This window comes from Astatotilapia calliptera, chromosome 1 (assembly GCF_900246225.1).
Source record: "Astatotilapia calliptera chromosome 1, fAstCal1.2, whole genome shotgun sequence".
Classification (NCBI taxonomy): Eukaryota; Metazoa; Chordata; class Actinopteri; order Cichliformes; family Cichlidae; genus Astatotilapia; species Astatotilapia calliptera.
Genome location: NC_039302.1, coordinates 23,922,801 through 23,936,060, shown reverse-complemented (window position 1 = coordinate 23,936,060; position 13,260 = coordinate 23,922,801). Strand labels below are relative to the sequence as shown.

General features: G+C 39.4%; 1 protein-coding gene across 1 annotated transcript; it reads left to right on the top strand.

Annotated features, from left to right (window-relative positions):
* Nucleotides 1-683: 683 nt before the first annotated feature.
* Nucleotides 684-10,618, top strand: rhoua (ras homolog family member Ua). Its single transcript, XM_026170697.1, has 4 exons — nucleotides 684-1,307; nucleotides 1,691-1,749; nucleotides 4,188-4,376; nucleotides 5,875-10,618. Exons 1-4 carry the CDS (start codon nucleotides 1,016-1,018, stop codon nucleotides 6,157-6,159), a joined length of 825 nt encoding a protein of 274 aa, XP_026026482.1. The 5' UTR covers nucleotides 684-1,015; the 3' UTR covers nucleotides 6,160-10,618.
* Nucleotides 10,619-13,260: the final 2,642 nt, after the last annotated feature.

Genomic DNA, 13,260 nt, shown 5'->3' with positions numbered 1-13,260 from the left:
TTGGACAAAACTTTTCCCCCCTCATATACTGTGTATCCATGTGTGTGTGTATATATATATATATGCAAACCACAAGGCATTTGTGTCTCTGTGAACTGGGGATCTTTTGTTCCTCTATGTTTGACTTCAGTTTGTTTTTAAGTTCCAGTAGTAAAGTACATAATAGGCTACCAGTAAACCAGCTTTGCTGTGGTGTGATAAGATGTGGTATGCGATTTGCAGTAAGTACTCCAGAATAGACAAAAAGAAGAGAAAACCACATACCATGGTTTTCATTTCAAAAAATGAAAATAAAGATGTTAGACTATAATGCTGATATTTCATACAAGGAAAACGCCACTATAATGCTTGATGAAAGCAGCAGAGCATTTTCAAAAGAAAGAAAACAAAAGCAACAGGAAAAAAAGAGGGAAAAAATAGATCAAATTTCAGTCTATGAAACCATCGTCTACTACTTTTTTTACTTAGTTAACACCAACATCAATCTAAACCTTAATGGATTTGTAAGACATCCGAAGAGTTTGTCCTCCGAAGAGTTGCAAGTCCATACAGTGTGAGTGCGTGCAACCGCTATGTGTCCCCACAACACCTGTAATCCAAGCACACACACACACACACACACACACACACACACACACACACACACACACACACACACACACACACACACACACAGAGGCACCGTGATGTCACTGAAGGGGAGTTAGCGGCGGGTCTGTCCGTTGGACGTCTGGACGGACATAGACTCAGACCAGCGGCCAACGTTAATTCATCCTCCGCTCTTAGAATCGGACTCTCATTAATAATTTAATAAATCATGACGCTTAAAGGGGCTGTGTTGGGTGAGCCTCGGGTCCAACCTTGGTGATTTAACCATGGTAACTAAAAGGAAGAGGGCTTCGGCTACCACATAAAGTCAGTTGACAAACTGTGGCGGACGTTAACGGAAGAATGGACGGAGTGAAAACTGGCCCTCAACAGGACTGAACCTCCCGCCCGGGTCTCCTCGGGCTCCATGTCACCCTCCTCTCCGTGCCAGATGCCCCAGCGGGGCGATGGCTGCTACAAGCCGGCACCGGTGTCCCCTGCTCCGCCTGTGCCCCCGCGGAGGGTCCGGAGCCGGGACAGAGGCTCGGGCAGGACGCGGCGATCCGCGGCAGGGTCAGCGGGAGCCGGAGCAGCGGAGAAGCGGGTGAAGTGCGTCCTGGTCGGGGACGGGGCTGTGGGGAAAACCAGCCTGGTGGTCAGCTACACCACCAACGGCTATCCAACCGAGTACGTCCCGACTGCGTTTGACAACTTCTCAGGTAAAAAATAGGAGAAACTCATGACATGGTTCATAGGATCCAATAAATCCAATGATCTAAGTTTCAGTTCATCAAGTGTTAGAAATGATATCTTTGGCTTTAATGATCCTATTTCACACAGCCACAGTTTTGCCTACTAGATGCTGTCCCAAGGGATTGATTTATGTGTTTACTTGACTTATTTAATATATTAAATATTTTAATTCATATTCTTTTAATTTTTTTTATCATACTGACTTTTTTGCCAGTTTGTGTTGTCATCAAAGTCAAAGTTTGTCATTTTATTACAACAGTAAACTTTACATTGGTGATACTAACCTCAAGATGATGTGTGTGTGTGTGTGTGTGTGTGTGTGTGTGTGTGTGTGCATGTGTGCATGTAGCGGTGGTATCAGTGGACGGGCAGCCAGTTAAACTACAACTCTGTGACACAGCTGGACAGGTCAGTGACCTCTGTACAAACTAACACTAGACACTCAGAGGGCAGTGTTTCCTGTTGTTCTTTTTTTAAATTCATGTTGGACACAATGCCTCTCCCAAGGAAATCATTCTTTCTTACTTTCTTGCCTGTCTGAGTAGCATCCAGTAAGACAAATGCCTTTTTTTTTTGCCTGAGCTACAAAGGAAATGGGAGGGAAGAGGGGTAAGACGTGCTAAAGAGGCTGCATTGAAACAGGACAATGCACGTCCTAGCCCTAGTCAGTGGGATAACATGTAAACAGGTTAAAACATGAAGTTCATTAGGTTCTACATTGCAGGGATGTTTCATAGATGACAGGAACATAGATTAGGATTACTCACAGACTAAAGATAAATCAGTGTTTTGTGTATCTCTAGGTCTTTCCTTGGAATAACTCTCTGGCACACAGGAAGTGATGTAATTCTGTCTACATTTGCGAAGGAGTAGATGTTTGTTTGAAGATAGTGGAAGATGTAGAACACTGTGATAAGCTACAACTGGTTAAACATCAAACAGAGGGTATATGCTGATAGAGATAAAACAAATATGGTAAAACAAAATCACCACACATGCAGTATAATCACATAATCATGCACCAGAGTTATTATAGTCTTTTTTTTTCTAATGAGTTTTTATTTTTACTTCATTTTGACTTTTTGTTTTTAATTCAGTTTAGTTTCAGTAAGTTTCCAGAGTGGATTTTCTTATTTCTGTTTAGTTTTTATTGTTCAAAAATGTTTAGTTTTAATTTATGTTTTATTAGTTTCAGTGTTAGTTTTTTAAGCATAATTTTTGAGGGCATAATAATAATAATCAGAGGCAAGATTTAGGAAAATTACTATAGGTATAACAAAAAACCCCAAAACATTTTAACTCACAGTCAGCTCACAGTCTTGTAAATAGAGTCTCAAAAAAACAAGTCTATCAGTGACTCATCAGGCAAGTTGTAATACATTTATTTGATCCAAAGTAACAAATACTCAAACATTAAAACTAAAAATGGACATTTCCTCTATGTTTTTATTTTATTTTTGTTAGTTTAAGTTTACAAAATCATTTCATTTGGTTCTAGTTTTTATTTTTATTTTAGTTTCACATCTAGTTTTAGTTTTTAAGTTTCGTTTTAGTTAGCTGTAATAACCTTGACATGTAACATGTAAAAAACATTATAATCACCATTTTTCAGCTCACTTCAGCTGTATTTATATGTAAGACAGTTTGTAGTGTCTGGAAACTGCAACCATCAGCTGATGCCCTATGAGAAAGGATTTGGTGACAATGGGGAGAAAGAACTTATTTTTAGCAGGAAGAGAAACAGTAAAGTAAATCAGTAAGTAAAAGTTTATTTATATAGCACTTTTCACAGACATATGTCACAAAGTGTTTCACAAGAGAGGTAACAAAAACTCAATACAATCACAAATACATCATAAAAGCCCTGGTCTAATTAAAAGCTTTTTGAAATAAAAATGTCCTTAGCTGCTTTTTGAAGGTCTCCACAGAGTCTGAACGCTGTAGAAATATAGGAAGTGCATTCCACAGTCTGGATGCAAGGAAAGGTCAGTCCCCTCAAGCTCTGAAATGAGTGTGGGGGAACACCGTGGTCCCCCGGAGGTTACGAGAGAGGTGTATATGTGAATCAAATCAGCAATATAGGGAGGGGCCTGTCCATGTAGTGCTCTAAAGGTTAAAACAAAAATTTTAAAATGCAACCTAGATCTGATTAGTAGCCAGTGAAAGTGGTAGCCTTCTGGTACAACCAGATAAAGAATGAGGGGAAAGAGAAGAGTAAGGAGAAAGGAGGAACAGACAAACAAAAAACAGCAGAAAATACAAACTCTGGGAGAGAGAAGACAAACATTAATGACATGTAGCATCATCAGTTGTACAATCACCCTGGTTCTATAGCAAATGGCAAGAAACAAAAGTTAAACCTGCACTTCCAGAGAAAAGTGCACTGCTGGGATAATATGGTAGATTATCACTACAATGATCAGCTGCCCTCAAAAACAGTGGGACATTGAATGAGAGAGGAAAGATAAAGTTGGAGATCAAGGAAAAACAGAAAGACAATTTTTAGGTTTTGATAAAATGTGCTTCTCAAACTTTTTCTGATAGGCTTCACCCCAGAAGCAGAAATAAAGTTCACACTCTTCTACCAATTATTATCTATCATGAACAGTAAAATGGGATCTGAGGTGAACTTTAATAAACTAAAGGTTAGCATGATAGCTTAAGTATGCTATATATTAAAACCAAAATCACATTAATTGAACATTGTGTTACTCCTAGTCCTCATCATCCCACCTGCAGTGGGGCCCGTCCTTTAGTTTAAGAACCACTGCCTTGAAGCAGAGGTAGGCAGTGATGAATCACAGTATCTCTGTGTGAACACTCTCGGTCTCTCACAACTATTCCAGGATGAGTTCGACAAGCTGCGCCCTCTGTGTTACACCAGTGCAGATGTGTTCCTGCTGTGCTTCAGCGTCGTCAGCCCTGCCTCATTTCAGAACGTTCCTGAGAAGTGGGTACCAGAGATTCGGAAACACGCCCCCTTTGCGCCGCTGGTTCTTGTCGGGACGCAGTGTGATCTCAGAGAGGATGTCAAGGTGTTGATTTTTATTCTGTACATAAATCACAATTTATGTAATTCTATTGCCTGTTTCTCTCTCTTATCATTCTTATCATTGTGTAAACCAATGACACCATGCACAAACTAAATGGAAGCGTTATTATAGTTATTGCACAGCTTGGTTGTGAATCTAGAATTAAACTGTAACATTTTTAAGGTTATGACGTTCAGCTGGTGTTGATTCTCTTGTAGAGAAATATTTATTCACCTTTATGGTCATTTTGGCAGCCTTAGTTATACCACTGTCGAGGTTTATACATTTTGTCTGCTCCATTTAAATCAGTCAGGGTAGAGTAAATATTAGAAACACAGCATCGTTCAGCAGCACCACAAACTGGAGCCTCGTAAATGTCCAAGTCTCCGTGCTGTCTGGATGTTTTTTTGTGACCACAGAGAAGAGTTGTCGCAATGTCACAAGTTGGTAATGTTGCAACTTTCGACATTATGACCAAATGCAATTTTGGCATTGCATAATGTGTTTGTAGGAAAAAGCACATGCATGTATACTCAGGGGCTGTAGCTGTTTGGATTATAAAACCTTTTTGTGCAACTTACCCAGTGCATAAAAACGCTAAAGCCTGTACAGATGCATCTTTCCTGTCTCCTCAACTGATTGTGTGCTGAGGTCAGTACTGTCACTTTACAGCAAGCAGGTTCCTGCAAACGTGTTCCTGCTATACATCAGTGTTGTCAGATTCTAATCTTTCTGGCTTCGTCCCACAGTAAAAAGATATGTGAGTTTAACTGGCAATTCTAAAATTGACCATGGATGCAATTTACCCTTAATGAAAGTATGAAGATGCAATCTGATATCAAAGCGTGTAATAAACACGCTGGTCCACCGTGTCCATTTTCATGTCCACTTCATGTTTTGACCGTCGTAGATTTCACGTTTTTGCTTACACATTTTTCGATGATGCTGGGTATATATATATATCTGTTGTAGTCTAAAGCACTTTGAATGATCAGTACAAATGTCAGTCCATTTCCAGCAAGTAGCAATTGGCAAAAACACAAGACTAATTCATTTAAGAAAAAGAGACAAACAAGAGCTTAGACGAAAAACATACAAAACAGGCAAAAAATGTAAAAAATTATAAAAAGGAAGACTAAAAGCAGGCAATACAGATTAAGAGGACCGAAAAGGGAAAACAATAACTAACTCTGTGAGAAGGATCTCCTCAGGCCGGTGCTCATGTAAACATGCAGTCACCCTCTTGACTTTAAAACAGCCACAAGGGCCACACCTGGATCTACTTTTATGCTGTATGTCTTTCCCCCATAAAGATGAGATTTGACTCTAATAGGCATCCAAGGGGGAAAGAGATATAACTTAAAGTCAGATCCAGATATACCTTAAAAGGCTCAATTAAAATGTAAAAAGCAATTCTAAGACAAATAGTATTGGGGTGATGTGATGCTATTTGCTTAAACTAGTAAGTATATTTATTTCATATTTTTGTAATTTTCTTTAGGTCCTCATTGATCTGGCGAAGTACCGTGAAAGACCCGTGGACCCAGTGGATGCCCAGGACTGTGCGATGGAGATTGGAGCAGTGGCCTACTTAGAGTGCTCTTCGCTGACCCAAAAAAATCTCAAGGAAGTGTTTGACACAGCCATATTGGCCAGCCTGCAGAACTACAGCTCCCATAAGCACCAAAGGGGGAAAAAGAAACGCAGAAAAAAGCAAAGACAGACACCGGACAAGATGAAAAGTCTGTCAAAGTCGTGGTGGAGAAGGTACTGTTGTGTGGCTTAGAGGAGACTTTATTCTTGTCTGATTCAGCTGGGTTTTAGTTGACAAGCACAGAAAGGTGGTTTTCTCTTTAAAAGGAGACGGATACAGGACCTCTCCTGGACTGCGGCTGGGAAGTGTCACAGATGTAAAATATTTTGTTTTTAGCCCCCATTCTGGATTCTGGATGAGATTTACTACTGAGCCTCCCTGCAGGAGAAGGTGGTGCTGTGTCTCCTGGAATTAAACTGGCATGAACCAGTTCTATTGTGGGACTAGCAGAAGATGTGATAATATTGTTCAGGATTAGACTGGTACAGATTTGAACAGGAACTTGGAACTGTGTTTTCTCTGGAGTTAGATCCAACCTATAATGGATTTATGCAGCCTGGTTACGAACCCTGGAGGGGAACTGGACTGTCTTCAGAATATAATTGTTATTATTGGTGGCTTAAAAACTGTGCGTCCAATTCCTGGTCCTTTTTTTAAATTGCTTCTAAATTTAGTCTGGTTTCAGATGCCCATGATTAGAAAGAACTGCTAACTGAAATAGACCGGACCAGACCAAACGTTGTCATTTTGGAGTTTCTGACCCAGACAATGATCAGTGGCTATAATTATAGTCAGAACAAGTCCAACCCTCAGTTAATTTTAGAGCTGCTTTTTATAACTGGGGCCATTGTTATTCATAATGAAAAAAAAAACTTTATTAAACTGTTAAGTATTTCCTGGTGACACACATGTTTAGTCTATAACCTGGATCAGGTTTTCCCCTTTTATTATAGTGCTGATCTGGACAATTATGCTGTTAGATCTGGCATGAAATTAAGCATAGTTTTCAGCGTGTCCTGACAGAAAAAGGTTCGGTGAGGCTTAGGCTTTGGATAGGTGCCAATCATGTCTTTCTTCTTGTGCTTTGATCAAAAGTGAGATTTCAAAGAATAAGGAGCCAGATAATGAAGAAAAAATCATAATATGTTAAAAAGCATGTCTGAATATCCACTGCTCTCTAATAGCAAGTTGTATCTTTAGTCAAGAAGATACAACCTGGATCCAGGACTCAGTGACCCACTTTGGGTTTCCACTGGTAGCTGTGGTATTTTATCATCTTCATCTAGCCCCCATTATCACTGAAAGACTGAACAATCTGTTAAAATAGAGTGGTACCAGTGTGGCGTGGTTAAATATAAATCTCTGCACTGTGCTGGTGACTGGTGCTTGACCTTAATCGGGCAGGAGGACATTTTGTAATTCATGATCGCATTGTTCCACAAACGAGAACGTTGCTCAGTGCAGTACTCAAGTGGCTCTTTTCACATGGAAATGAAGAATTCAGTTTAAAACTGAGACATTCGAATCTAAATCATCTACAGGCACAAGCTGCAAGGCAGGCAAATAAAAGCCAATTGATGTTAGATATTTGTTCTGCTTGATGTGGGTTTGATTTATCTTTGCAGACACTTAAACAACCTTAACTATGAGCACGTAATGTAATTAAACCCACGCAGTGCTCTTTGCATGTGCTTGTTTCTGTAAGTTTGCAAAAAAAAAGAAAAAAAAGAAAGTGACTTCACCTTTTTTTTTAAAAATGCAATTAAGACTGTGAAGTTTGAATTTTCTACTAGCAATGTTAACCATCCGTTTTTCTGCCCTCACTGTTATAGCCAACCCTGTGTTTACTGTTTTCTGTGATAGTGCTTGCAGGCTGTCCTCTCTCAAATAGATGTAGCTTTATGTGTTGTAAAGCAGCAATAAAAACAAAAGTGAAGATGGAAAACATGTGGCTGTCACACACTCAGCTGCCACACCTTCCTTCGTACACCATAGTTACTAAACCGAGAGCACAGACCAGCAGGGTCTGTTTTATTTTTCTTCAGTGTCTCCGTCTAAAAAGGCCCGTTGTATTAAAGTCACTGCAGCAGACAGGAAAGAGCACAATGTTTGTTATGCCATTTTGTAGCATAAAACACAATTATTCATAGAGATCAGACATGAACACTGTCATAGCTGCATTTCAAAATTTGGAAGTTTTATCTAACTTCCCAGTTAAATGTCAGAATTTATTAGAAAAAAAAAGATAATTATATTATGAAAAACAGATTTATTATTTGACTGACGCATTTCAGCTTGCGGCCTTCATAAAACATATCACAGACCAGATTCTAAACAGCACAGAGTAAAGATATATACAAGAGCCAGCATACATATCCACCAATGAGGCACCAAAAAGGATGGCCTGGGCAAATGGTTTAAAGCTCAGGGTCTTAAAATTGTTTAAAAGATTTGATTTAATGACATATTTTCCTTCTTGTATTGTTAGTGACATAAAAATAACTGAGGCTGTGGATGTGTGAAGTTACAATGATATCAGGCCCATGTAAGATGTAACTGACAGGTATTTTGGCTTTTAAGCGTGGTGTGAAAACCTTGTACAGTTCTCAAAAATAAGCATTTTCCCCCAAAGAACTACCCCGCATCACATCTGTGGCCATTGGGTTCTTTACTGGTGTGAAGCAGAGTAAGCCATGTTGTGCCTGGGAAGTTCAATTCATTTTAATAATGAGACTTTTATTTAGATTAAAATATCCACAGTTTGGAATCCACGTAGTGTTTTCTGTCAGAGTTGCATATTTTCAGCCAATTAGTAAATTACACTCTTGTGCTCATTTTCAGCTTCATAATTATTCTTGGACTCTAGAGTAGCTTTGCATGAGTCACAGTTCAAAATAATCCTTATGTTTCTTGCACTGGGCCTTCTGTCATCTTCTGTCTGAAACAAACTGTTTTTAGGCCCTTTCAACCTTTTTTGGATTCCTCTTGTAAACAGAAGGTCTGAACAGTTTGGCAGGTGGGTGGACCTTCTGTGCTCAGAAATTACCATATTAAAGTCATCACCTCTCAGTGACATCATAAAGATCCAAGAGTAAAAAAACAGCCTCAGCCTTTGGGCTCACAGGGATATCTGATGTCATTATTTGAAAATTTGCCTGTGTTTAATACGACCATCCATGAGTGTAACAGTTGATGTATAACAGAAAATAAGAAAAAGCAAAACAGATCAGCTTTAGAATGGGTTTTACTAGAGCTGCTTGGTAGCTTTCTATTGAAGATGTTACAGTGGAGACTGAATGGTTTCACTGTTACACGGTGTTTTAGGCTTGATAGCAAACGCATTGTTTCTTGCAGGGGAAAAGGCATAATAGGTTACTTGTCTTGCTGTTTGTGTGCAGTCTTGGCTGATGGTGCAGTAAAGTAGGCTAAAGGTCATGCAGAGTCTTTATCATAGCTTGTGTTTCCCTTTATCAGCTTTTACCTAGTTTAAATTTTCTGGAAAGTAGGATGTTTGCTCACTGCAGTCTTTCAGTAAATATACTTTTTTTTTTTTTAAATGTATACCTACTGAAATACATTAAATCAACATATTCTTACATAGGTCTGAGTTGGATTTGAGGATAAATCCTCCTTGATGATTTTTTCTCCTCCTTATACATTAAAATTTGATTCCATAAAGCATGCAAATTATGCCACTCTGTTCATGACTGACTGATTAATAGGATATTACAATTCAAACTGCTGTCATGTGATACAACTTTTAATGTGTAAGACTGACTGTGCTACCAGAAAACAGCATAGATTAAGTTTTACTTCTTTTAGCTGCCCCCTCCCCCCTTTTCCCCCAAGTGTTCAACAGCAGCATGCACCCTGCACTGTATGATGGATGTAAGGAATTGCAATGTAGAACAGATCGGTCTCGGGAAGTGAGCAGTGTTTAAAGACAGTCAGAGAAGACATGTGGTGTGCTGGTATTCTTCTAAAGCTAAGACAGAAATGTTCTGTGTTTGGAGCAGGTCCAAAGTCAGGAGTTTTATAGGTGTTATTGAGCTATGAGTTTTCAGAGATGTGGTTGAGTTTAGCTATTGCAGTAGATTTGGTGCTGGAACTGGATTCCAGAGTGACCTAATTATCCCTGCTGAGGACACTTATCAATAAGTAACTTGTGTAGTGCTATTGGATAGCAAGTTAAAGTCATCCAATAGGAAAATGTTTGAGTCAGACTACAACAAGAACTGATCCTCTGTTTACTTTAGGTCTAAATGTGCAACTTCATGCACATTTAGACCTAACTGGGCACTAAATGCCCATGTTGACCTAATTTCTGATTGCACAAGACTGCACCACGTGGTTATGTGAGTGTAAACAGAAGCATTGCCAAACAGAAGGTCTCATTTTTGAGGTTCAATTGTTTTACTGAGGTTGATACCCCCTAGAGGACACCTGAGCTCACTTACATGAGACACCAGCTGAAAGCTTCTCTTAGGAAACTAGTCCACTGAGCCTGTGTGAAGCGCCAGTGTTTTCATTTTCTCTGCATATAAAAACACTGCTACAATTCTCTGTTTAACCGAGGGCTTTGGTTTGTGTTTGATATATTTGTACAGATGTTTTATACCCTGAGAAATAAAGAATATTTGGTATAAAAATATGTTGTGTTTGAGTGCTTAGTGGCAGACTGAGAATGTGTGTGTATATAAACTCTACTCCCACAGGCTGTAAACAAGACTGAGGTTTCATTTTAAGGTGCATGCATGTTTGAAATGAGGGCAGTAGGGCATGCAGCATTTTAGCACCATTGCTTGAATGCAGAACGGTTTTGAGTTTGACAAAAGTCCAAACTCCACAGAAAGTACCTGAAGTCCAGAAAATAACTACGAGCACCAAAAAGGCATGAAAAACCTTAGGAATGCTGGAAAGCTTGAAGGAGACAACACACTCTGGCAGGTAAGAAGAACAAATTCAGGTATATATGCTGAGGAGACTGATGGCTATCTGTAAACATGTGTGAAGGACCACACGGCTGAGATATTTGGCGGGATGGAACATGCAAACTAACAAGGCCAGGAAATAAAACTGACAACAGTGTAAACAGACTAAGAATCATAAAGTAAAACAGCACATGACTTATTATTGCTTTCTTTGGCTTCCTCTCAGAGTCCCAATACATGCTTTTGAGGTTAAATGGTGATTCCAAACTGTCTACATGTGTGTGGAGGTGAGAGTGTGTGATGGTCAGTCTCTTTGTGTTAGCCCAATGATGGACTGGCACCCTCCTGCCCTCGCCTTGTGCCAGCTGGGTTAGATCCCAGCCTCTCTATGACCCTGAGTTAAATAAGCAGTCAAGAAAACAGGCCAGTGGTGTCAAGCGTGCATTCACTCAAGCCCACTGGATAGCTTTGCCACTGATTAATCATTAGTCATTAATATTTTGGGGTTTTTCAATAAAATCCACTGCTACTCCTAGTGGGCACTTGTATGGGTGAGAAAATGCATGGAAAGTTAAAAGCATTTCTAGAGTTGATTGCCTGGATGGGTGGCATCTTGTGTAGTCAATCTTTTGTGTCTTTAACTTTATATCAAGCTTTCTTAACATTAAAGGAAATCTAAGCTATGGAATTTTTTAATGGAATCAAACTGAGCTTCATACGGCCCATTAACTGAAGGGAGTTTAACACCCCTGAAGTATGAAATAGTTTGTTTACAACATGTGGTTTATATTTGTGTGTTTTGTCAAAAAGGAGGTTTATAGTTAACTTTCTAAGTTAACTTTTAAATAAGCAGACCCTCAACTACTTTGTTAGAAAGTACGAGCGCCTACTAACATGTTTGTTCATGTTGTTTTTGCTGATGTCGTGTTCCAGCTTGCTTTGTGATGTTACGCTCAGCTGATGAACATCAGGACAGTGAGATGAAAGATGTGAGCAACGTCTGAGGGCATAGAGACCAAACACAGATACAGACAAATACACACACACACACAAAGAAAGCCTACAGAAAGTCATCCAAATTCAGACTGGATCATTGTAAACAGACTCTCTGCTTCCAGGCCCTTACGGTTATGCAAGAGCTTTATTTTGAAGGCTGTCATGTGACATTTGGTTAGTGGTCTGTCTCAGCTCTTGGAGACTCTGTGTGTGTGTATAGGAGAAAGTGATTGTAAATCTTACTGAGATACAAACTGCTTTGCTCCACATGACAACACAGTTAGTGAATAAAGAGGCGGCCGACTTTGTTCTCCTTAGGTCAGCTGCTCTGTGACTCGAGCAGTGCCAGGTCCTGTTGGATGATCAGCTCCTGACACAAATTACAGCCTGTTTTCCAAAATGCAATAATGTTATTCCCTTATTTCATGTCAGTTCTGTTTTGATGGTTTTTATGTGCCAACCGAACCTCGTAGGAGCAGTAACAAATGATTATGTAATTCTGCAATCGTAGTCAAAATGTAATACAATACCCCCATTAACTATGCTTATGATAAAATGCACAACTGACTAAAAACACATGTCACGAAGGCTGACACATCACTAGTTTTATAAAGCCACTGACCTCATGATGAGGTCTTAAAAGTGTTGGTGATGCCAGTTCTCAGAGGTTCCCAAAGCTTTCCGTGTTTTTGTTGCATTAGTCTTATCGAATTGCTCAAGTTTCAGATTTGTTTGGTTTACCATTCATAGCCACATCCTGTGTCCAGCTGGTGTTTTTAAGACTTAAAATGATTAAAATTGTACACTGTGAAATTAGTATAAAACTGCTGGTTAACTTAATAAGGTGCAAAATAAGATCATGCTGCAGTTGCATTAATGTTACTGTATTAGGCAGATGTTTTATCAATATGATGATATTCACACAAGAAGCAATAAGAATGGAAATCGGTAATACACATGAGAGTGCATTTATGCTAATAAATGTTACAGTCACATGTTCACAAAGCTGCCAGTATAGTCAATGGTTTAAGTGTTGGCTCCAATTCATTTTATAATTTTATAGCCCTCTCTGTGTGCGTGCGTGCGTGCATGCGCGCGCGCGCACGTGTGTGTTATGTAACCAAAAAAGGAGCCAAAGTGACATCAGTGCTGACTCTTAATGAGCAGAGCTGAAATATGATCTCCACTTTCCTAACAAGCTATAAACCCAATCAATGTGTGTTCTGACAGCTGCTGTATGTATGTGTGTGTGTGTGTGGGCACGCGCATGTGCTAAACAGATGGGCAGGAGTAGATAGAAAAACACAAATAAATACTTGATCAGTTAGTGACAGAGTGAGAATTAGAGATCTTTAAAATCCAGTTT